The sequence below is a fragment of the Stegodyphus dumicola genome, chromosome 4 (assembly GCF_044657685.1).
Source record: "Stegodyphus dumicola isolate Sdum_Otavi_A_Nest chromosome 4, ASM4465768v1".
Taxonomy (NCBI): Eukaryota; Metazoa; Arthropoda; class Arachnida; order Araneae; family Eresidae; genus Stegodyphus; species Stegodyphus dumicola.
The window spans coordinates 11,474,577-11,498,812 of NC_140771.1; the positions used below are offsets into that span (position 1 = coordinate 11,474,577).

A 24,236-nucleotide genomic window follows, 5' to 3' on the forward strand; every position below is an offset into this window, starting at 1 on the left:
AAAATAGTATTGCCAAACATTAATTATATTATTATTATATAAGGCCATATTCTGACACTGAAAAAAGCACGCGAATTGCATGTGACGTCATTGTATGTCGAAAATTTTTCGTTAATATGAGCATTTTAAATAAATAACAACTGTTGGCAATTTTTTTGTTTCAGGTTATAATAACTGATACGGTATGTTAGATCCATGTTAATTCTTTTATTGATTTTGAGAAAATGTTATTATATTACATTAAACTTAAATCTTGGTGTCCTACTTATTAACCTGAAAAGTATCAAAAGTTATTATTTCCTGGTTTGGCAACGAAAAATTATTTGCAGATTGTTTGTTGCTTGGAAGGAATGAACTGATTTCATTCATATTGAATTTTTTTATGCATTTTCTTCCCAGCTGTACATAGAACTTATAAATTTTGCTTTGGCCACAGCCCGCTAGCAAATTGTTGAAGTTTGGACATCTTAAGGAGGAATGGGGAATTTTCTTGTATGGGATAAATCTGAACTAATATCTAGTATAAACATAATCTTGTACTGTATAATTGTAGGATATTAATAATTTTAATAATTTGAAATTACTTATATTGCCCCAGAGATACCTCCCTAAATAATTTTAGAAATATATTAGTGGTTGAAATTTTTAGATTTATAAATTAAAATCTTGGTTTCCAAAACTGAATGCTTTTAAATGACAAAAATTATTTAAAATCTTAGAATAAAAGCAAAATTTCTGAATTTATAACCATTTACTAAACTTTACCAGTTTTGTCAAATATTTTATTCATATGTGTTATTAGCCAAAAACAATATATAGGTGCTTGTTTATTTATGCTTGCAAATAGACTTTTTTTGCTTGTTATAAATGGGTATTAGGTATAATTCTTTTTATTGAAATTAAAAAATGCTATTTATATATACACATAATTAATAATTAAATTAATGCCAAACTCCGTTTAATTTAAATAATTTTATTATTAAACTTCTAGTTGAATCATACCATGTGATCAAGACATACGAAAGAAACTAAACAGATCTGGCTGCATTGCTTCTGTTGCTTCATACGCATGTCTGTACCTTGGCCACCAATTTTTCTGAACTTTTACGGACAAAAGAGACAATTTCTACTTTCCGGAATTTCATTCTGAATTTAGAATACCGAGTTCTCTTTATTTTATTACCCATTAATTTCGTTTAGGCATTTTGCGTTGATTCACTATAAACGGCGAATAACTATTTAAATTGTTGCCACCAAATATTAGAGCCCTGTATTATATTTTAAGGAATGAAATAATGAAGAATCTGCATAAATGTAAGTATGTTTCTCCAATTGTGATAAAACAAAGGTACCTAGAGCCATCAAATTTTGAATAACATACGTCTCCACCGTAATGTGGGCATCTGGAAGCTCAAAATTGGAATTTGCTTTATTATCTATTTCATATTTTGTAAAGCATTTATGAGTTTTTGATTAAGAAACTCAACAATTTCAAATCGAGCAATGCCAATACTGCACGGGGAAAAAAAAAAAAAAAAAAAAAAGAGAGAGGAAGCTATTTTACTGCGCCTAGACATTTCGTAACAATATATATATTCATTAACATCCCTTTTTTTTATTAAACTTACGTACTTGATTTCTTCTTTCAGAATTCGAAATTTAGGCTTAATCCAAAAACAATTCGCAAATTTTTTATGACTTTTTTTTTTATTTGTATTTTTAAATATTTTTTTTTATAAATTTTTTGAAAAAACATTTGAATTAAAATTTTTACCATCACCTTAAAGTAGATGTATTTCTAAGCATACTTGCAAAAGATTACAGATTTTTATTCGATTTCCAAAGATATACCCGAATGTACATATTTGCGTCTTTTGAAACTTGGCATGTTTTTCGAAAGTAATATGCGAAAGAATGTGAATTTTTTCCCGCTCCTGCACAATGGAAGGGAAAGGAAAATATTTTACCATATATTAAGAACTTCGCCGCCATTCTTGATGCAAACTGAAAAAAATTCGACAAGTTCAATTTTTAAATTTCTCCGAGAATTTTGCACCAAATTTTACAAAATTTAATGCGTAAGCATAATTTGATTCGTAGAATCGAAATATGAAAAAAAATTGGTATTTTATTTCAGAAAAAGTCCCATTTTGTGTCAAAATACCTATGTTAGAACAATACTATATATAAATCTAATACACATCCTAAGCCGCGCTTTTGAGACATGAAAAACTCAATTTGAATTTTGTCAATTGGCTGAGTAGAACAGGAGATAAAGAACTATTCTTTTTTTTTTCCTCCGCAATCTACGTCTTCACCTGAATGTGGGCATGTGGAAGCCCAAATTTGGAATTTGGATATAGGCACTCTAAATATGCGCCGAACCGAAAGTCTTCTCGAGAGATTGATGGCAGGGAAGAAAGTGGTAGGAGACTATTCGGACCTGTCCACACGGATTGCTTTCCTTCAACACTGGGGGAAGAACTGAGCAAAGTCGCTGTCATCTGTGTGGTGTCCATGGCCCTTGGCAACGACGTCTGGTGTTTGCGCCACGATGAATTTCGTAGGCTTGCTGTGATATCAGACAACGAGACGAGTGACAACACTTGTGTAAGCCTAGTGGTATACTTTGTGAGACACGAGGAACTGAAATTAGAATTAATTACACATTATTGCTTCATTAACAACATAAATTAGCCACACAAATGCATTTAATTTTTGGATGTATTTTTGAGATGTACTAGAATAGAATTTATTATTGACTCTGGATTAAACTTTTAGTACGCTTTTCGTGTTCATCAAAGTGTTTTTATATACTTTCCGATTAATTTGTCATCAGATTCTTCGTCGTTATTTACTGCTTACTAATTATGACTATCCAAATTTTTACTCAAGGTTTTTTTTTCAGTTTGATTCTATATCTTATTTTTAAATATTGTTCTATTTTTAGGTTATTACTATTCGTTTTCCTGTTATAAATCTACCTTAGTTATAATGAGCTTAATGTTATTTGATAAGAAATGCTTATTTTAATGATTAACCCAGAGGGCGTTACAGCCCAGAATGGCTATTAATTTCGTTTTCCCATTTTGGGTTCGTTCACTATAAGCCACGTTTCAGTTTTCACACTGCTGTCGCCAAATATTAGAACCATGCGCTATATTTAAAGAAATTAAATAATGAAGAATCTGCGTGAATGTATATATGCAATGCTTCTCGCACTGAGAAAAAACTGCGGTACCTAGAGACATCAAAATTTGAATAACATAGTCCTCCACTCAGGCATGAGCATCTGCAAGCCCAAATTTGAAATTTAGAATTCCTTTTAATATTATTTCATATTTTATAAAACTTAAACGAATTTTTGATTAACAAACTCAGCGATTTCAAAGCGAGCAGTGGCAATACTGCAAAGGGGGCGGGAACATTTAACCTCCAGTAGGCGAGACTATACTGTGGTGGCCAAAATTGTGGACACTTTTTGAAATTTTTATGGTTTTGACTTTGTATGCTTATTTTTTCTATAAGTTACGTTTCACGAAATGCAAACTTGTATATATCATTTTAAAGAGAATTTATTACTGAATTCAATACAAAACATAAAATTAAATCATTTACAATACAAAGAAAAGTTAAACGATAATAGTTATCGATATACATTAGATAGTGATGATTTTCTATAAGCATACAAAGTTCAAAAACATAAAAATTTCCAAAAGTGTCCACAATTTTGGCCAACATATCAGAAATTCTAAAAATAGGCTCTTTTTAAATTATTTTGTGCATATAAATAAATTAAGTTGCTAGCATATAAATAAAACTTAACATTTGTATTTTTATTATTTATTTACATGTTATATCTAGTACTTTAAGCACTATATATTAGACTAACAATAATCATAATTTTAACATATTGAATTGCAAAAATTTTAGAGTTTAATAATAAGAAAAGATTTTGGGATATAAACATTTAAAAAATTCTTAGTTATATAATAATTAAGAATTAAAATTTTTACCATAATTTAGTTTTAATCGAAATGAAAATTAAATAAAATTAAACGAACTAAATAAATTTAAAAGTAAAAATAAAATAATTCATTTAAAATTATCATTTTAAAAATAAAATAATTCGTTCTTATTAGAACATTCAGTTTGCTTTAGCCACAGGCCGTTCAATTCAGGATATAATCTTTCCTAATTCAAGATAACTGTATCGCAACAGTTAAATGAGCAGTTAAGGATGTGGATTTAAAAAAGAAGTTAGTCAAAATAAAAACATCACTTTTCGTTTAAAGTTTCCAGATGTGTTTTAATTTCTTTTTACTTTTCTTTACTATACAATTGTTCAGTAAAAAATTACACTTAATACTCTAATTTTTTGTTATTTTGTAAACAAAGGAAGTTTGCCATTTCTAATTTTTGTCTCAGAAAAATGATTGTATATTACGCCGAAAGGAACGTTTTTTAACGTTTTGTGTGTTACCTTTATTTATTAAACATCATGTTCTTTGCACTTAAACCATAAAATTCAATTCAACAGCAATATTAGCAAATATTTAAAAACAGTATATCTTTAGAAATTTCGATAGACAATTTCATTCGCTGGAGATATTTTTTTTTTTTTTTTTTTTCGGTACAGTGTTGCCATTGCTCACTTTGAAATCGTTGAGTTTGTTAGTCAAAAATTCGTTAAAGTTTTACAAAATAGGAAATAATAATAAACAAATTTCAAATTATAAACATAAAATAAGTTCTAAATTCAAAACAAATTCTAAATTAAGAATTTCTAAATTCAAAATTCGGGCAATAACAATAATGAATAAAACAAATTCAAAATTCAAAATTCGGGCAATAACAATAATGAATAAAACAAATTCTAAATTCTAAATTCAAAATTCGGGCAATAACATTAATGAATAAAACAAATTCTAAATTCAAAATTCGAGCTTCCAGATGCCCATATTCGTACGGAGACGTACGTTATTCAAAATTAGATGGCTCTACGTACCGTCGCTTTTTCACAGTGCGAGAAACATACATACATACATTCATGTAGATTCTTCATTATTTAATTCCGGTGGTAACAACTTAAGAAGTGGTTTGCCATTTATAGCGAAACGTCGCAAAATGACGTTTGGTGACTAAATTCTTCTGGGCCACCGCTCCTTTGTGAATTTATTGTATGAATATAAGATTTTTTTTAATTTAATTGGGTTTCCTGTATGATTCACTAGTGAATGATTTGCCTGTTGCTTTGGAAACTTTGCCCTCTTTCGCTTGTTCTTTTTGCAGTTGATGAAGCGTACCCGAAGAAGAATTCCGCATGCAGTGGACTGTCAATCTCACAAAATCGTACTGGCTGCAAAAATAGGCATAAAATTAAATTACGCATAAGCATTTGAATGTAAATAATATAATCTGTAAGAATGTGTTGGACATACACTGGAATTTGATAAGAAACGTGAGTCTACCACATCAAAATTAAGTACACCATGAATCACAGCAGCATAGGCAAATGAACAGTTGTTCTTTATGACGAATTTTATATTGTATAATAGTTGCTAGCAATCCATTGCCAATTAATTATTAGCCCAAATAGAGCTTTTGAGATATAAAAGATTTTTTTTTTTTTTTTTTTTTGCTTTGGTTCACTATGAACGTGCGTTTCACATTTATAATTGCTGTCACTAAACACCATAACCTGTATTATTTTTAAAGAAATTAAACGATGAAGAATCTCCATGTATGCATGCACGTTCCCTGTACTATTAAAAAAAATCTCATGCGTACACCACATGACTTCCTTGTACGCAATATTAAATTTTACGCATTTTTTCTTGCATTTCATTTAAACTTATTGGATTGAATTAAATCTACTTCGCCGACAGCGCATAAACCACAATAGAATAAATATGGTATTCTTTAAAATTCACACTGGTATTTGTTTACCACAGCGACACTCTGGCGCTAGATTCACTTAACAGTATTATATTTCGTTCATATTATAACTCATAATGCACAAAATTTATATTATTTAAAGAATAAAATTATCGAATCGTTGCCACATGTTCTATTCAAATACTATAATAAAACTAGAAAGATGTATAAAAGAAATTAAGCAAAGAAAACAAAAAAGAAACAGTTTTTCACAGACGATTGAGTATTTCTCATTCAATTAATTCAGTTCTCACTTCGCGAGAAGGCAAAAATACATAAAAACTCAAAATATCTTTAAAAATTACGAAGTAAATCTCAAACACTTATTTCCTCGAAAAAATTCCAGAAAGGATTAAGCATGATTTAATTCGCAATAATAAATGAAGGCGTTATCTTTGTTGTTGCGAAGCTAAGTTTCTCTGGATTGGCAACAAATCCACTAGTCAAATGTTTCAAATGTAAACGATCAATGGCTGCCATAAAAAAAGGCTTAGCGGCACTTAAACAACTTTTAAATTGTTGGTAATTCTAAAAATATTGCATACAAATTTACTAAAGGCGTAAAAACCTTAACCAGAAGATAAGAACAACACAATTCAATCATTTTTAAAGCAAAAAATGCACAATTCACAAACATATAAGAGTAAAGAAACTGAAATCACTTTGCCGGGTAACAAAGTGGATATATATAAATATATTTATATACGTTTGGTGCGGCCGATTGCAACCCAAATACGAGGTGCACATCCACATGTTATAGCAGTCTTATATACAAAATTTCAACGTTCTAGGTCTACTCGTTTTTGAGTTATGCGAGATACGTACGTACATACGTTCGTACAGACGCCACGAAAAATTCTCTTCAGAATGAATTTTAAAGCAGTTTTATAATTTTTTGGAGGAAACGAGTCTTTTATTCTGTCTTTACGTACAGATATCACGCAGAAACATCGTTAAATTGCATTCGATAGCGGTCAAAATGGATATTTTCGCAGAAATATGCTGCCTGAAACTTTTCGTGATTACAATACTTCCTTTTTACTTCGTACAAGGAAGTAAAAACGACGTAATCTTGAGCCATTAAATTTTCAATAACGTAGTCCTCCACCCGACCCTGTGCGCTTGGAAGCCCGAATATTGAATTTCAGATTTGTTTTATCATTTTTTATTTCATATTTGTAAAATTTTAATGAATTTTTGATTAAGAAACACAATGATCTGAAAGCGAGCAGTGCCAATACTGTTCGAAATAAAACATGTTTATCTCCAACAATAAAAGTCTCTATGCGAGACTATTGCCATTCGGAAAAATATAAGATTCAATTTAAATTTACCAATATAATTTTAATATTTACCCTTCAACAACTTATTCAGCTCTAGGAAAATGTGTTGCCACCACCGAAAATAAAATGTTTTTTATCTTTCACGCGACAGCGTGTTGACATTCGATAAAGCTTAAAATACCTTCATATTTGATCTGGAAAGTTACTGAATAATAATTTAAACGATTTAAAAGCAATAAACACAATTCTTAATATTTTTCTTTACTTCTTAACGTGATTGAACTACGTAAACGTGTATTAACATCATAAGATGTTTAATTAGAAATATTCAATACTTTATGAAATTACACTAACTGTATTAATTAAAATCATTATTTAATTTTCTTTATGAAAACTGTTTTAGGTTGCCAGCCGCCTGAGTAGCTAGTTTTTAAAGAAATAATACAGCGAATATGAAAATATGTACGGGAACCGGGAATTCTGAAGATATGCTGTTTTTAAATATATCGTGATTTTGCTACTGAATTGAAATTTATGTGGCGCATTATTTTCACTTAATATTTTAATTTTAATCAATCAATTAATTTTTTACACAATAATTATTACATAAAACTACATATTTACGCATTTCTAGCACATATCTACTAAATCAGTTAAATTTCCATCGCATTTTTATCCGAATTTGCCCAATTCATTTCGTTTTGGCATTTTGCATTGATTCACTGTAAACGGTGAATCGCTTTTTAAATTTTTGCCGCCAAATATTACAGCCCTGTTTTATATTCTCGCCCTGTGATAAAACAACAGTACCTAGAACCATCAAATTCCGAATAACATACGTCTCAACCCGAATATGGACATCTGGAAGCCCAAATTCGAAATTTGTAAATTTTTTATTATCTATTTCTAAGAAACTCAAGGAGCAATGGCAACACTGTACTTTTCTATACAGTGTTGCCATTGCTCCTTGAGTACAGTGCTGCCATTGCTCCAAAAGAAAACAAAATAAGAAAAACGATTTTTTATGTCCAGCACGCGAGATTGTGTATCAGAAATTCTAAAGTTATCTTCTTTGAAATACTTTGTGATATTGCTGTTGAATTGAATTTTATGGTTTAAGTGCCAAAAGCATGATATTTACTAAATAAAGTTAGCACACAAATCTCTAGAAAAAACGCCCTTTTGGGCATAATATAAAATCGGAAAGCTTTCAGATTTTTTTAATGATTATATTTCTTTCTTCATTTATTTCAATCCTTCGGTTATTATTCATTATCAAAACAACCATGGACAAACGGAACTTACTATATTTTTCTCTATGCATGCGTAGTAGTTTACTAAAGAGGACAACACTAAACATAATTGAAAAGCAAGAATACTTATTAACTATTTTTAACGTCATTAAGTCTCCTGCAGTAAAATACAAGTATGAGGCTTGTAGAAGAAACAAATGTGTATTTAAGATGTTAATACTAATAATATTTTAAATTCACATGCTTTGAATGAATATCGATTAATCAATGCTAAAGTGCCGTTTTATTTGCTCTGTCTAAATTTAAAATATTCAATTTAGTACCGAAAGTTTAGTATAGATGGCGCCACCAAATTTCAGATTTTTCATTTCATTAAAATCTTTAATACGTTTTAATACGTAATTTACCACGCTTTTAATCACAGTCCATATTACAGTTCTATATATTTCATATTCGAGTAACTTAATGAAGAAAATACAAATAACTGAGTCTGAAGTAGAATGATTAAAAAAAGCTGATAAATATATATATATTTTTTTTCCTTCGATTACTTCTGTATCATTAATACAGTGGTAATGGAGCCAAAGCTTATGCTGCCCTTCTGAATGTATGAGCAAAGTAATAAAAAAAATGGCAAAAATGACATGGACAAAAATGAATTAAAATTCTACGTTTATTTAGAACTTTGATTTCAGCATTTTAATAATGCGTTATTAATTTATTTGTTTTTATGTTGCCAAAACCAGGATGGAATTGTGGAAGTCTGTTCCAGTTGCCTGTTACGTAAACAGCATCGAAATATATTTTTTAATGCAAAATATACATTTGTATGTCTTAAATACTTCTTAATTGATTTTTTATTTAGAAACCTTCTCTTTCACTTGAGAATACGTACAGGAACTGTAAGGAATCTTAGCAGCAGTATTACAATATTTCAAGCAATTGCTGGAGTTTACATTTTAGAAAAAACCGCAAAAGTTCAAAAGGACACCTTTCAGCATCCGCATTTTGTTTCCTCTAGCAATAATAGAAATAAAATCTGAACGACTCTCTTTCTAACAAGGGTATTTTTTTTTTTTTTTCTTTTCTTTTTAATGTCACTGTATTCATAAGTCCCAATCACATATGTTTCCGCTACGAAGGCTTGAACGTCGAAAGGAAGAAAGAAACCGCACATTCTCAGAAACCGCACATTTCCACGAAACCCACAGGTTACCATTTTCACTTACTACAAAGAATTGAACACCAAACACTAATCGATTATCGCTCAGTTTGGGATCACGTGATCCTTCAGAAGCAAAACTTTCGTCTGATTGGTTGATCTCTACCCGGGACAGAACTGCAGCCGAAACATTTTCGGCGAGGTTTCAAAAAATCCCACGTAGCCGGTACATCGTTTCCGTAGCTAGGCGAGACTTCGCTTCCAGCGGAGCTTTTTTTTCTAGGAATCCTTCCGTTTAAACCAGTTATACCAGAATCTCGTTTCGCAGAAAATTCCAGTCTGGCAGGGACTGTCGCTAGATGTGATAACCCCTTAAAGCATCAGCTATCCTATTTTTCATTTAAAAGTTTGGGCAGAGTAAAAAGGTAAAATAAGAGTATGTAGTTTTTGAAATCTAGCAGTGATTTGTTTGAATACTTTATTGTAGTGTCAAACTCAGTTTTTTTTTCCGGTTTATTTCCATAGTACAATTCAGAATACCGTTATTCTACACCTTACTAGACGATCCACCAGTGGGCGTAGCTAAGGAGGGATGGAAGGAGGGTTCATATATTTTGAGGCAGTGTTTTTCATGCGAAACATGTTATAAGAGTTAACTACATGGATCTTGTGAGTAGGAAGACTAATTGAGATTTATTGCATTACAGAAAAGTTCACTAATATAATCTATCCTGGCGGGCGGTGTGCTTTCGTGGAGAACTATACCTCTCTGAGAAGGCTGTAAAAGATAGGAATTGGCTCATATTTACTTTATGAAAAGGGCGCTATTTTGTAGTCATGTGAATGCAAGGTTTCATGCCCTAAGTTACAGCTAAGGTAAACCCCGTAAAGTAACCAAACTGTTGTTTGGTATTTGTGCCAGGGTCAAAGTACCAGTATTCAGCTACCTTCCCACTCGGTCATTGATAAGGTGAGGAATCATGAGATGGCGAATTGCTTTTACACTAGATAGAATGCTGAAAGGAATTGGGAAGAGATTTCAATAGTTTCACTTTTTTTATATACCTTCTTTACTCCATCAAAATGTTTGAACGGAAAATTCAAAAGACAAATAAATTTTAATCCTAACGACGAAGAGAAGGAAAAGCTTCTCACTGAGAAAAAAATCTATCAGAATTTTATTTTTGTTACTTGGAGAGGAAAACGGAGAAATGGAAGAGCTCTCGCTTTGAAATTTTACAAGTTATTCCGAAATATAGTCTTTTAAAAGAAATTCTAAACGCAGAAATTTTATTTCGAATTTTCTTCCCAATTGCTATATGTATTATTTGTTTTAAGGAGAGTTTATCTAGATTAAATTTGGTTAAGAAACATCTAAAACGTAAAAGTATTTAATAAAAGTATACTCTCTACTGGAAAGCAACTGGAGTCATGAAACAAATTTATAGAACGTCATAGACGCTTTTGCTTACAGAGAAACAAGCAAAACAGAACTTTATAATGTTGGAATTAAAGCTTTATTTAAAAAATTAACACAGAGCATTTATTTATTTCCCTAGATGTCATTTCGACATTTGGTAAATTTGATTTTTCACTGTACATTGAGAAGAACGGCAAATGAACCGCCCGGGGTGGTAAAAACTAAAGCTACGCCACTATATTTCACACGCAAAATAGGGCGAACCAAATTATGTAACGGAGCTGGTCGCATCTTCACAACCTCTCCAGCTATGCCGCTGACCATTTGACTAGAATTTCGTCAGTTCTTTAAATTGTATCTTGTGTTTTGTAAAGCCTATTTCGTATTATAATTTTATGTATGTGCTGATTAAAATCAGTTTTGTTAATAAGAACTGACGTTGCTGTTGTTTTCGCCTCGATGATGAAGCCTCTCCAAATACTGCTATGGGTGAAGATGGAGTGTCCCGGCAATCTGCAACATGTTATCATCGTAGAGGTTTATTCTCTTAAACAAGACCCTAATTTTTATTAATTCAACAAAGAAGACTGGATAGTCAAAAAAGTGCGCAATTGTCAATTCTTGTCAATTCAACTGTGTCCAAGCAGTTATCACAGCTTCTGTAGGTTACCCTCCCCCACTGTCAATTTTCAATCCTCTGTAATGGCTAGTTCTAAGCATGACTACGGTTTTAGTTCTAAGTCGGTCTCCATGATGTTATGGAGTGCTTTATTGGGACTAAATATTTCTTCAGTCTGTATTTGGCCATATGGCATTTACGCCCGAGAGTGTGACATTTACGTTATTATTATCCTTGAGATTTCGAGCCTCCTTTGCCAGTTTATCTGCGTTCTCATTACCTGTGATGTTAATATGGCCGGTAGGTGCACTCTGAACCATCTCATCCAGAATCCCTGTTCAATTTTTTTGCACTAGATTGCAACTGGAACAAAGATCTTGAAGAGTGGTGCAGCTATATTCTGGAACACCTATAATAGTTTCTCCTAAAAGGAAAGAAGGGGTTAGTACATCTAGACGCAGTGGAACCTTCAGATACGAGCACCTCTATATACGAGAAATTCCAGATACGAGGAGAGCATTCGTCTCTAAATACGAGCATTGACTCGAGTAACGACCAACGAACCAGGCTGTGGTTGTGCGTGGTGCGTTTCCCGATCCGGCTCAACTCAAGGACTGCCTTCGTCAGATTACTCACTATTCTTTGATGTACGTGTTTGCGCGCTTGTGAGTTAATTGTCTTTTACATTTAACGTAAAAGTAATTATTTCACGATGCCTCCCAAAAAGATTGTTTCCTCAGATAGTGTTGCGAAGAAAAAGAAGGAAGCCATGCCGTTGAAAATCAGAAAGGAATCATAGATAAACATAATCGTGGCGTAAGATTGAAGGAATTGGCGAAGATTTACGGCCGTTCGACATAGACAACTTGCACTTTTCTGAAGAAGAAGGAAGAAATTAAGAAACTTGAAGTGGCCAAAGGAGTTACCGTTATTTCCAAGCACCGTCCAAAACTTCTAGAAGATGTTGAAAAGCTATTGTTGGTGTGGATTAACAACAATCCACACCAACAAAAGCTAGTAATAGATTGTTAATCCACACCAACAAAAGCTAGTAGATAGATCCACACCCACAATAGATGGCATTTAAAAAGCGATTCGGTGTTAGAAGCTATCATTTCCGCTAAGGCTATGAATCTATACATGAACTCTTCTCCGAACTGAAGAACTGTTCGGAACTGAACTGTTCGGAGAACAACTGAAGACGTATCTGATCCTCAGATACGTCGACTGAAGATTCGTCGACTAATGAGATTTTTGGGGAATAGGGAAGTTTGTTTCTAAATACGAGAAATTCGCTATACAAGCTCAATGCTGGAACCAATTGAACTCGTATCTCGAGGTTCTACTGTATATTTGAAGTCATGGAAATTAGAGGCCTGGTATTTAAAACAGTCTACTTCCGCAAGCAAAATAACCGGCTCTTCAATTGTGAGCGCCCGTCTTCCTTGTAACTCTTCTGAGATGAAACTTTACAGATTCAATTCCGCTTTCTCATATATCACCGAAATGTACAAAGGTAGGAAGAATCATGTACATCTAAATCGAAAAAGTGGAAAAAAAAAAAAAAAATCATTGAATTCTTCTGACTTACTTAAATTCCTTAAAGCTATTTGTTGCTTGATGTGTTAATGTTTCAGATTCTCTGTATTTTAGAGAAACGAATAAAAGTATTTTAAACTCCAAATCTGAAATACGTAAAAAAGAAATTTTAATGTGTGATATAACCTACATTAATTAGTTACAAAGAAATTTTGGTTAGCTTTTAGGTAATTAAAAACTAGATGTCAATTGTGTAACAGAAAGTTACTGCTATTTAAGCTCAACTGCTCTAGTTAAAAACTTTAGCACCATAGTTACATTCAAAAGATATTCTTTATACTCCCTTAGCTCACTGCGTTTTAGTTACATAATGGTAATCTTTTAGCAAGCAATTAAATGTCTTTTATAATTTATCTTTTAGCAAAAATTTAATTTTGGAAGTTTCATTTTTACTCTAAATTTGCAGTTATAGATTCTGAACAACATGGCGGTAAGATGATGCAAAATATTACTTCATAAATTGTTACTAGTTATCTTAACTATCTAAAGATTACTAATTTTCTTGAAAATCTTTATTGTATTAATTTTATCGCCACTTACAAAACGGTAGAAAGAGATTAGTGTCACAGGTATTCTAACTAAATATACCTCAGTCCATTAAGAGCACTGATATTTAGATTCGAATTCGAAATTTGGCATGTCCTTTTCCATTTTTTTTTCCTACATGAGATGCACGTTTAATTATATATTAGCCAGTTTGTAAGGTTTTCCTTATTTTGCATAACAAATTTATTTTAAGTTTGACTTCTAGTTTGACTATTCTAGACTTCTCAACTTCCCCTCACATTCTCTCGCCAGGATGTCAATTTAAAGTTAAGTGAAGTGCTTATTTAAACGGGTGAATATCTGAGTTTTTCAGAGGGTGTTTCTCTAGCCAAGCGCTCATTTTGTTGCTACGCTAGTAAGCCTTTTAGTCTTATCAGATTTTAGTATCACGCCGGTTAGGTTTCTGTGAGTCCACCTCTTAAGCGTAACTTAAGTGCTATTTTGCCCTATTTATTTTAGGTTTGACTTACATCATATTCTACGTTTAGTGTTTCACTGGAAATTGATGGGGTTTTGGTAGCGCACAAAGTCCGTGCCTTTCTGTTAACTATTTTGAATTAATAAAGGTTTATTTTTACCCTTCGTCTGAGTAAGTAATTTCATTCACGCCTATGCTAGAATTCGCCAGGTCATTATAGGGTCTATTCTAGTGTATGTGGAACAATAGAGAATATAAATTTTCCTTGAAATGTCTTACACGAAGGTTGTTATTTATATTTGTGGCATTGGCAATACTAAGTGTGACTAGGTGAACGTAAGCGATTCCAATCGAAAGTTTGATATTTTTAACCATAACGTCTTTAGAACGTTTTGCCATTTTAGCGTGATTTGTGCTGTTTACAGTAAAATGAAAAATTTATCTCCGGCAAAAAATGGAATGGACTCGGGAACATTTTCCTGCGGTTTTTTTTCATAAATTTCGACGTGGATTATCAATACAAGAGTACTCCGACGAACTGAATTCTTAATACAGCGATAAAGCACCATCCTACAGCACTGTAAAAAACTGTATAACGAATTCAATTGCGATCGAAGTTCGCTCTAGGACGAATTCCGTGAAGGTCGTCCAAAATTGGTTGTTGTGCCAAAAACTATCGATGCTGTGCATGAACTGATAAAGCAAGATCGTCATGTGACATACCTTGAGATTGAGGCATCTTTGGACATTGTTATGACAAGCATTGATATTACATGAACATTTGTAATCTGACAAACGCTCAAAAGAAGGCTCTTGCCGACTGGTGCAAAGAAATGGGGGAAATATACATTCAAGGTGCATCAAAGGCTGTGTACTGTGTTAGGTGACGAATCATGGATCCATGCATATGAGCGCGAAAGAAAACAGCAGTTAACTGCATAAATCTTCCAAAACAAGCCGACTCTAGTTAAAGCTGTTTGCGGAAGAAGCACATCCAAGCAAATGGTTGCCTGTTTCTTCGGCATTACCAGTCACGTGGTTACAGTGGCGTTAGAGCAACTCATGGCGATCGATTTCGAATGGTATACGACCATTTGTTTGTCATCGGAGATATTCGGAAAAGCAGAAGATGCGAACCATCCTTCATCATGAAAATGCGGGCTCTCACACATCGGCTCAAACAAAGGAATTTTTGACGGGTCAAAACATCAAACTGACGGTTCATCCGCCGTACAACCCTGATTTGAAACCCAATGACTTTTTATTCCCGCACATCAAAAATAAATTACGTGGTCAAGGATCTGCGACACCCGAAGAAGTGGCTATTTATTTTTTCATTATTAGGCCAGAAATATAAATAGCAACCCTCGTATAATGTTACATATAAACATATTCCTTCCTTTAAGCGAAACCCTCGCGTGCTGTTCCTCATTCTAATGAGCAAACATGAAAATGAGTGTTCTGTATCCCAACAAATTTTCAGCTACCCAGTTTTGATGGAGAGCACCCCGAGGGGAGGGAAGGGGTAAAGGGTAGGCCCTCTGAGTAGGCCCTCCGTCCTAAGGACAAACCATGCGGAGTAACGCTAACTCAGAAGGAAATTCGAGAGAACCTGGCCGACCGGATGTTTGTAGCTTAGACCGAGGTAACTGTTGTCTCTTTGAGTACCGTAAACGTCTTGCATATTGATGCTGCGTACAATTCGCTGATGTTATGTTGCACAAAATAAAATTGCGTTGCCTAGACAGCGAAGTTACATTACATAACACTGCACTTACATTACATTTAAATTATACAGATGATAAAACAGTACAGAATACGATACATTACATTACACATGAGGATACAGTGCGGTGTACAATACATTGATTAGTGTGCAGTTTACAGTTTGACATGTGAAGTTTACATTACATTTAAAATATGCAAATGAGGAAACGATACAGTAAAGAATAAATTACATTGCTTGAGTATACCGTACGGTATAAGATACATTAATATCAGCGAGTACAGATTCAACATGCGCTGTCAGAGATTACTTAGAATAGTTGAAGAAATGACATGAGTATATACAAGGAAGAGCAATATCGAGGTAACGTACATTTACTACGTGATACAGAGAGATACATACTGTTCTATACAGATAGAATGCATACTGTTCAAATGAGAAAACATAGTAGGATACTGCATACATTTGCAGATTAGAAGACGGACTAAAATAGAATAGAATTTACACATACTTTATGCTGTAACGTCTGAACACCCGTGATGGATGAAAAGGGAAAGAGCAGTTGTCTTTTAAATATGTATTTAAAAAATTAATAAGAATTTCTTGAATAATCCTAAGTAAAATAATCAACACATTACAGCCTAATGCAAAACAATGGCCGCTGGATGCGGCTTACGACGCTGGTTGCGTCTTCTCTCAAGTCCCTCACTGCATAAAAATCTCACACAAAAGCCCCTTTCTTTCCCTTTTGTTAAAAGGTCTTTAGGAGGAAATGCTTTAGGAGGAGGCCATTTACTACATCCTTTATGTCCGGAAACTGCACCAGGGGATTTCCGTAACACCTTTCCTCAAAGTTCTAACTGACAATTAGTCTTTGGACAAACAGGAAGTTCTTCTAATTAAGCAAATGTTTACCAGAGGTGAAATATTGTTACAATGCAGATTAAATGCTAAGTGGATGACATTCTATTTCAGTGCAAATTTGTAGCATCTTGATGAGTTTTGTGCGTGTTGCTGGGTATGTCACGATATGAAGTGTCCATTCCTTCAGTAACCCTCTGAGGGTCTTTTTAGGTGGTGGCATTTAGTTAACGGGCAGTCGAAGGCAAGGTGGTCCGGTGAACCCACTGCCCCACATTCACATAATTCGCTGTCCAGAAATCCAAATCTATGTAAGTAGGTCTGGAATGAGCCATGCCCTGATCGCAGATGAAAACGAAAAAGTATCCCAGGCAACAAGCGTAGTTGCCCGGGATACAATCAAGAATCTCCTGCCCCCCCAAAGGAGAAATTAATAAATACAATTTTTCTCAATCTGACGTTTTTAACACTTTTCTGTTTATTCAGGCAGAAATTATAATCAGTAATAGTTTGTGTCAATATGGTTTTAATGTCAGTTTGGATTTATAACAAATGAGTTGTTTAACACTTTCACTTTTAGGATTAGAAAGTCCGAATGACGCTCAGCTTCTGAGCTACAGCAATTTTTCTTTTTCAGATACTGAACTTTTGCTTAAAAAAATACATAGATGGCAGCACCGAGCTAGAATCAACGTTTTGTTATGCGTTTTCTGATACTGCTATTGTGTTTTTTGTTTTCTCTGCCCATTTGTTACAGGTTTATAGGGTTTCTTTTCTTTCTTTTTTCTGTTTTGTAAACTCTTTAGATATATTTAATTCTTTCTAATCCAAAAATTTAGAAATGCCTCTAAAAACATTATCCGTTTATTAAAACAGACCCGGGTTTTAAAATTAGAGCTTCTGGCAGCTTCGCATTACAGTTACACGCTGTCATGCATGTTTTTTCCTTAATTTATGATAATCAGTGTAGTATTATAATATAGTATAGTGTACACCAGGCAAATTTTGGGGAAATTCTATAAATCGTTTTTATAAATTTTTCCCTTGATGGAGAAAAGTGCTTAGTAACTAAAAATGATTCGAAATATAGCGCTACAATATTCTCCATTTCACAGGAAATTTCCCGTCACGCTTTTCCTTTCTTGCATAATTTCGTGCAACAATGTAGAATCAACTAATGATGTCCAGTAGAATTAGCTGTTTTGCTGTCATTCGTAAAATCCGCTCTCAGAAATTCAACAATAACTTCTATAGACTTCATTATCATATATAAAGAGTTTCGGTTATTGCAGAGAACAATGATGGAATTTTTCGGTATTACCTGTAATCATCATCAATCATATTCAACCTTTGATTCAACAAGTGAATGAAGTTCATAAATGCAATCCGTAAGTACGAAATTTAAATTTAAATTATTAGTTTCTTTTCAATGCTGTTGTTATGTTCGTCGAAATATACTGTCATTCATGCTGAAGAAAAATTAAAATTTCTTTCTAATGTTTTTAATGAAAGTTCAGTTTAATTCATCTCTTTGATTATTCCTTTTTCGAGGGTTTGCAACATTGCAAACGTATTAAAGCGAAAGAAGCGCGTGTAAAATGTGTTAAGCAAATTACCATAAAATTTCATATTTCTGAATTTCCACATTCCATTTTAAAGGGTAACGAAATTTTATCAAGATGTTTTACTTCTTCAATATGTCTGTTTGGCGATACTTAAGACAGCTTAAGAGAATACAAAATTTTTAACTTTGTCTTCTCTCGAAGTTCTTAATTTTGCATTTCTAATTTTACTTTCGTGTACAGTTTCTACAAATTAAGTATTCTGCCCACTGATCTAGTGTGTAAAAAACATTTAGAAATATGGGAAAGCATGGATAATTTCTTTGAGACGGAGAGAAGACGGGGTGACATTACATTCACTAAATTTAAATTTTTAAATACCGCTAGTAATTTTCCGTCACTGCCAATATTTTACAATTTAAATTTTCTGATATCTCATTTTCTTAAGAGAAGTGTTTCATTTGCATCTGTAGATAATATAGAGCAATTATTCTCTTTCCCGTAAAAAAATTTACCTTCTACCAAACTATTACCATGAATGTTCTTAAAGAACGACTCTACACGCTACCTCGCAGGCGAACATCTTTATTCATAAAGTTTATTTAAAATGTTCTACGTTTGCATGTTATCCATCACCAATTGTTAGAAAAGATAACAAACAAAAGGACTGTGATTTGTTCTTCCCCCCCCCCCCCAAAGCCGCAGGGTCTGAAGGTCACGGCCATTGCACGACCTTTGGCCATTTGGCGACAGAAGCTCTGAGCATGCGGTGGGTAAACGATTGAGCACCGGCATGACCAGTTAGGAGGTTGGGTCTAGTATTTTGCTAGAACGGATTTTAAACTTCCTTGATTCGCTATCAGCATTCGGAAATGACGTAGCGGTTACTGTCGTCTTGAGTAAAAATTCTATTAGCAGTAGATGCTTTGATCTTGAAGCGGATCTTCAGCCTAGATTCCTTCCTTATGAATTCTTAGTAAACAAAGGAATATGTCATTTTCAGCAGGTAAGTCAGCACCGACTATCTTTGCATCTTAAAGGATATCATTTGAAAAATTTCATTTTCAAATGTAATATTCGGCTGTACAATACTTAAAAGTAAATTACACAAAATCAGTTCGTAGAAATTTATATATGGATATCTAAAATAAAAATATTCGTTTTTTTGCATAATACTATTAAAATGCTTGTTTTCAGAATTATACGGAATATTTGAAGTTAATAAATAGAATAACTGAAAGTTTTTTTAATTAATTTTTAAATAATAATATTCAGGAAGTTGATTCTATGTAGAAAACACAAGAAATTAGAAGATTTCTTCACATAATGGTTCCAGATGTAGTCATCACGACAATCCAGCTCTAGTTGTCTATTTACCTGTTAGGACAACGTTGAATTTTTAAGCTTGCGTAAAAGCTGTTGACTCAAAACATTTGTGATTACACACAAACAACCATGTTTACAAAATTTTAGGAGTTGTTAAAATCTTATGCTATGTACGTGAGTAAGAAAATCAAAGAAGAAATGTGTTACTATTAAAAACAGGCAAATTATAATGATGATACATAGTAATAATGTAAATAATAACAGTGCTATGACCAACACATTTACCGAATCTAAATTATCGATATCATTTTAATTATTGTAATAATATAAGAACTCTTGGTGATAATTATTTGCCGAACAATTTTTGTGATATTCGTTTGCTTTTTGATAATTTTTGTTTAAATGGCAAGACGACGTCTCTTTTACATCTTCATTCCACAGTTTCTTAATTTAATTAACTTTTTAAGAATGACTTCTGTTATTTCTAGAAACATGTTTGTGAAACTTTTTAGTGAATTGTATTCGTAACTACTTCCCTTTAAATAAGATTACTAATTAGAACTTCAGAAATATTTCTATTCTTTTTCAATTTTATCAACTTTTGGGGGTTCTGACTTTATACAGCATTATTCTGCATTTTCTTTACCCGTTTTAAATAAGTTGGGCATTTTAAAGCATAGTTTAAGAGAAAATTTATCTTAAAAGATTTATCTTAAAGACTTATCTCTTATTTATCTTTATTTTTTTTATCTTAAAAGAGATTAAACGAAAGTAACGTTATTACAAACTGCATTTGTTATTGATATAGGTTGGGTAATCACATATATTGCCAAAGTAGTATGTAATTTAAATGTTGCTAATTTTATCTTTTCTTTAGCTCTTCTTTTTTATGGCCTATCAGCAGCTTTAATCGTTGATTCAACTTTTCTTTGTCCATATTCAGTGACATGCTCATGCGATTCACCAAAGAGGAACTTCACGTAAGTAAATAACGATCTTATCTCTTAAATTATAACATGTTAGAAGTCAACACGGTTTTTTAAATAAAATTATATTTTCAGATATTTTTTCTCACCTCATGAATAGTTTTTGTTGTTTAAGAAAGTATGCAGCTCTTAAATATTATATACGCACTTGCTTCAGCAGAAAAAAAACCATCACATTCCTCACTATATTGTAATACAGTCAACTAAAATAGGGTACACAGTTTAAAATACATTGCCTGAAACAAATAATGCTTACTGGTAAGCACTGGTTATACATTAGTAAATTTCTTTAATTCAGTACATCTATACTAGTATTATATTTAATTTAATTTTCTTAGCTGTTTCAAAAGTACGTGATATCAGTAAACATAAATTTTAAGATCAAAATGCTTCATATTTAAAATTTAAAAATATATTGTTAATCTATGAAAAGAACATGTTTATTTCATTCTACAATTACTTCTTTGTAAATATTTTAGAAGTAAACATAAATATATCAGTAAACATAAATTATAACATAAAACGCTTCATATTTAAGGTTTAGAAATATATCTGCAAAAAGAAGATATATTTCATTCTACCACTACTTCTTTGTAAATATTTTAGAAGTCCATGATACCAGTAAACATAAATTATAAGATTAAAATGCTTCATATTTAAGGTTTAAAAATATATTTTTATTTGGCGAAAAGAAGATATGTTTATTTCATTCAACGACTACTTCTTCCTAAATATTTTAGAAACATGCGCTTTCAAGAAACATAAATTATAAGATTAAAATGCTATTTTAGATTTAGAAATATATTCTTAATCCGTGAAAAGAAGATATATTTATTTCATACTACGACTACTTTTTCGTAAATATTTCAGAAGCACTTGATTTTAGTAAACATAAATTTTAAGATTAAAATGTTTCATATTTAATGTTTAGAGATATATTGTTAATCTGTTAAAAAGAAGATATATTTATTTCATTGATTACTTCTTTGTAAATATTTTTAAAATGGTGGTATTAAATACTATGGCAGTTTAATACGAATAAAATCAGACCACTTTATTTAAAATAAGCCTGCATAGGTCTTATACAAAAAGGTTGCTCATGTGTTTCACAAAAGCTAAACAAGTGTGATAATTATTTACAGTGTTCATCTTTGCAGATTTAAAGAAATTTTTGTTATTTCTGAAGCAGCTTTCTTTTTCCTTATGAATATTTTAATACCAGTGAAATGGCAGTTAAGAAAAATGAGCGAACAAATAAATGAATTAAATTAAAGTGGCTTTACTTAAAAAGCTGAAATATTTCACAATTTGATTAATTTTCTTCATAACACAATTTTTTAAAATCATCCTAAAAGGAACATATTTTATTTTTTCAGTGTCATTAACCAGAAATATCAAATTATTAGCACATATCCGCATGCGGAATATCATTGCATAAAACCGGAAATATTTTGGAAACTGTAATGAATTATACACGGCGATGGAATTCTCAGAAGTTTTTACGCTGATTGCTTAAACATCTTATGCAATTATCATGCAGATACATACGCAAATTACAAACTAATTTAATACTTCTGTAATTCATTCTATATTATGGTACACCGCCAATGACATTTTGCCAAGTTCCAAACTGATAATAAAGGATAAAAATAAATACTTTTATTTTTAGTCCAAAGGAGCTTTGTCTCTGAGGGACTATTGTTTTCGTTTTGCCGTTCTTCATCGAATCATTCTGAATGTCTGTTTCACTTTTCAAACTGTTGCCACCCAATATTATCGCCCTGTAATATATTTGAAGAAATTGAATAACGAAGAATCTGCATAAACGCATGTATGTTTCTCGCATTGTGATAAAACAACGGTATCTAGAGCCATCCAATTTTGAATGACGTGAATAGGCATCTAGAAGCCCAAATTTGGAATTTTTTTATTATCGATTTCATACTTTGTAAAGCTTTAACGAATTTTTGGTTAACAAACTCAAGGATTTCAAAGCGAGAATGGCAACGTTGCACAGAAAAAGCATTTTTATTTCTAGCGCGTGAAACTGTGTATCAGAAATTCTAAAGATAATTTAATTCTAGAGATAATTCAATTTACAATTATTTTGCAATTTTGCTGTTGAACTGAATTTTATGGTTTAAGTGCGGAGAACATGCTATTTAATAAATAAAGGTAACAATGTTAAAAAGTTTGTTTATTTAATAAAAAAATGTTTTTAAGATGTTAAAAAACGTCCCTTATCAGATATCTAGTGGTGAATGAATGGTATTAGTCTTATAACGGCACACGGTATTACTCATAACCAGTTTATTAGTTAGCACTATTATGTTGACCTCTATGATGATGATGATATTTGAGCTTTTTTTTAACTTAAAATTATCTAACAAACATCAAGGAAATATTTTAATCTAAGTAAGCTTTTGCACTTTATAATTTTTTTAAAAAATTTGTTATTTAGGTTTTGTGCAGCCACTTTAACAGATGAAGAACATTTCTGTCAAACTTACTCTGTTTGTGAAAAATGCAAAGCACACTTAACTCATTGCGAAATCTGCAGAAATAAGTTTGATTGCATAAATGAAGGTAAAATAATTTTTCTCTCTTTTTAATATTAATTTATTCACCAGTAAATGGTATTATTAAGAATAAGCAAATTTATAGATGGCTTGCCGTCGCTAAAAAATTCACTGGCTTTTTTATTTATATGAAAGAATTTCAGATATTCGAATTTATTGCAAGCACAGACTAATAATAGGTTATTTTGATAACTAAATTTTTTTAAAGGTCACGTGTGTATTTACGATAATAAAAGGGAATAAATGTTATTAAATAATAAACATTTCTACGTTTGTAAAACGAAATATGAATTTGAATTTTTTCGGCACAATGAAGGATTGAAATTATTTCTTTTTTATTTAAATACATAACGCATTTTCATCGTAATTAAAACAAAGCAATGAAATTTATTTTCATTTAAGTAAGCCCTAAAACTAAGCTCATAATCTTTTTTTTATTTTTATTGTATTAAAATTAAATAAGGAATTTCCGTTGTATTTGTATATTTTTTATTTTTTGTATTTTATTATTTTTATTATTTATTATTGCTTTATTATTTATTTTATTCATTATTTATTTTATTATTATTTCTATTATTTATTTTATTTATTATTTGTTTTATTATCATTTCTATTGTTTTTGCATTATTTGCATTTGTATTAAATAATAAGACAAAATGCATAATTTACTTTTATTTAATTAAAACTTAATCTAAATCTTCATCGGTAAAGGATTGCCTCTTATGTCCCTTCAGTTTCTAAATGTGCCTTTAGTTCAACTTTTTTTTTTTTCCCCCAAACGAGCGTTAGACAAAAGGGTTATTAGTCTCAAAACAGGATTCTGCGTTGAATCACTATAAAAGTCTGAATCACTTTTCAAAGTGTTGCCATCGAATATTATCGTTCTGCATTATAATTTGCATAAATGTATGCATGTTTTTCGCATCGCAAATAAACAGCGTAGTTAGAGTCATCAAATG

General features: G+C 31.7%; 1 protein-coding gene across 3 annotated transcripts in view; it reads left to right on the forward strand.

Moving 5' to 3' along the window:
- Positions 1-19,149: 19,149 nt before the first annotated feature.
- LOC118204575 (clotting factor C-like) overlaps positions 19,150-24,236 on the forward strand; it is an 88,397-nt gene continuing 83,310 nt past the window's right edge. For 2 of the 3 annotated variants that reach the window (XM_085814557.1, XM_085814555.1), the window contains exons 1-3: positions 19,150-19,392; positions 20,590-20,692; positions 23,160-23,284. In XM_085814557.1, the coding sequence (XP_085670683.1) occupies positions 19,377-19,392; positions 20,590-20,692; positions 23,160-23,284 (244 nt within the window). In that variant the 5' untranslated portion in view covers positions 19,150-19,376. The remainder of the gene's footprint in view (positions 19,393-20,589; positions 20,693-23,159; positions 23,285-24,236) is intronic. The other variant, XM_085814556.1, reaches the window with a different exon arrangement.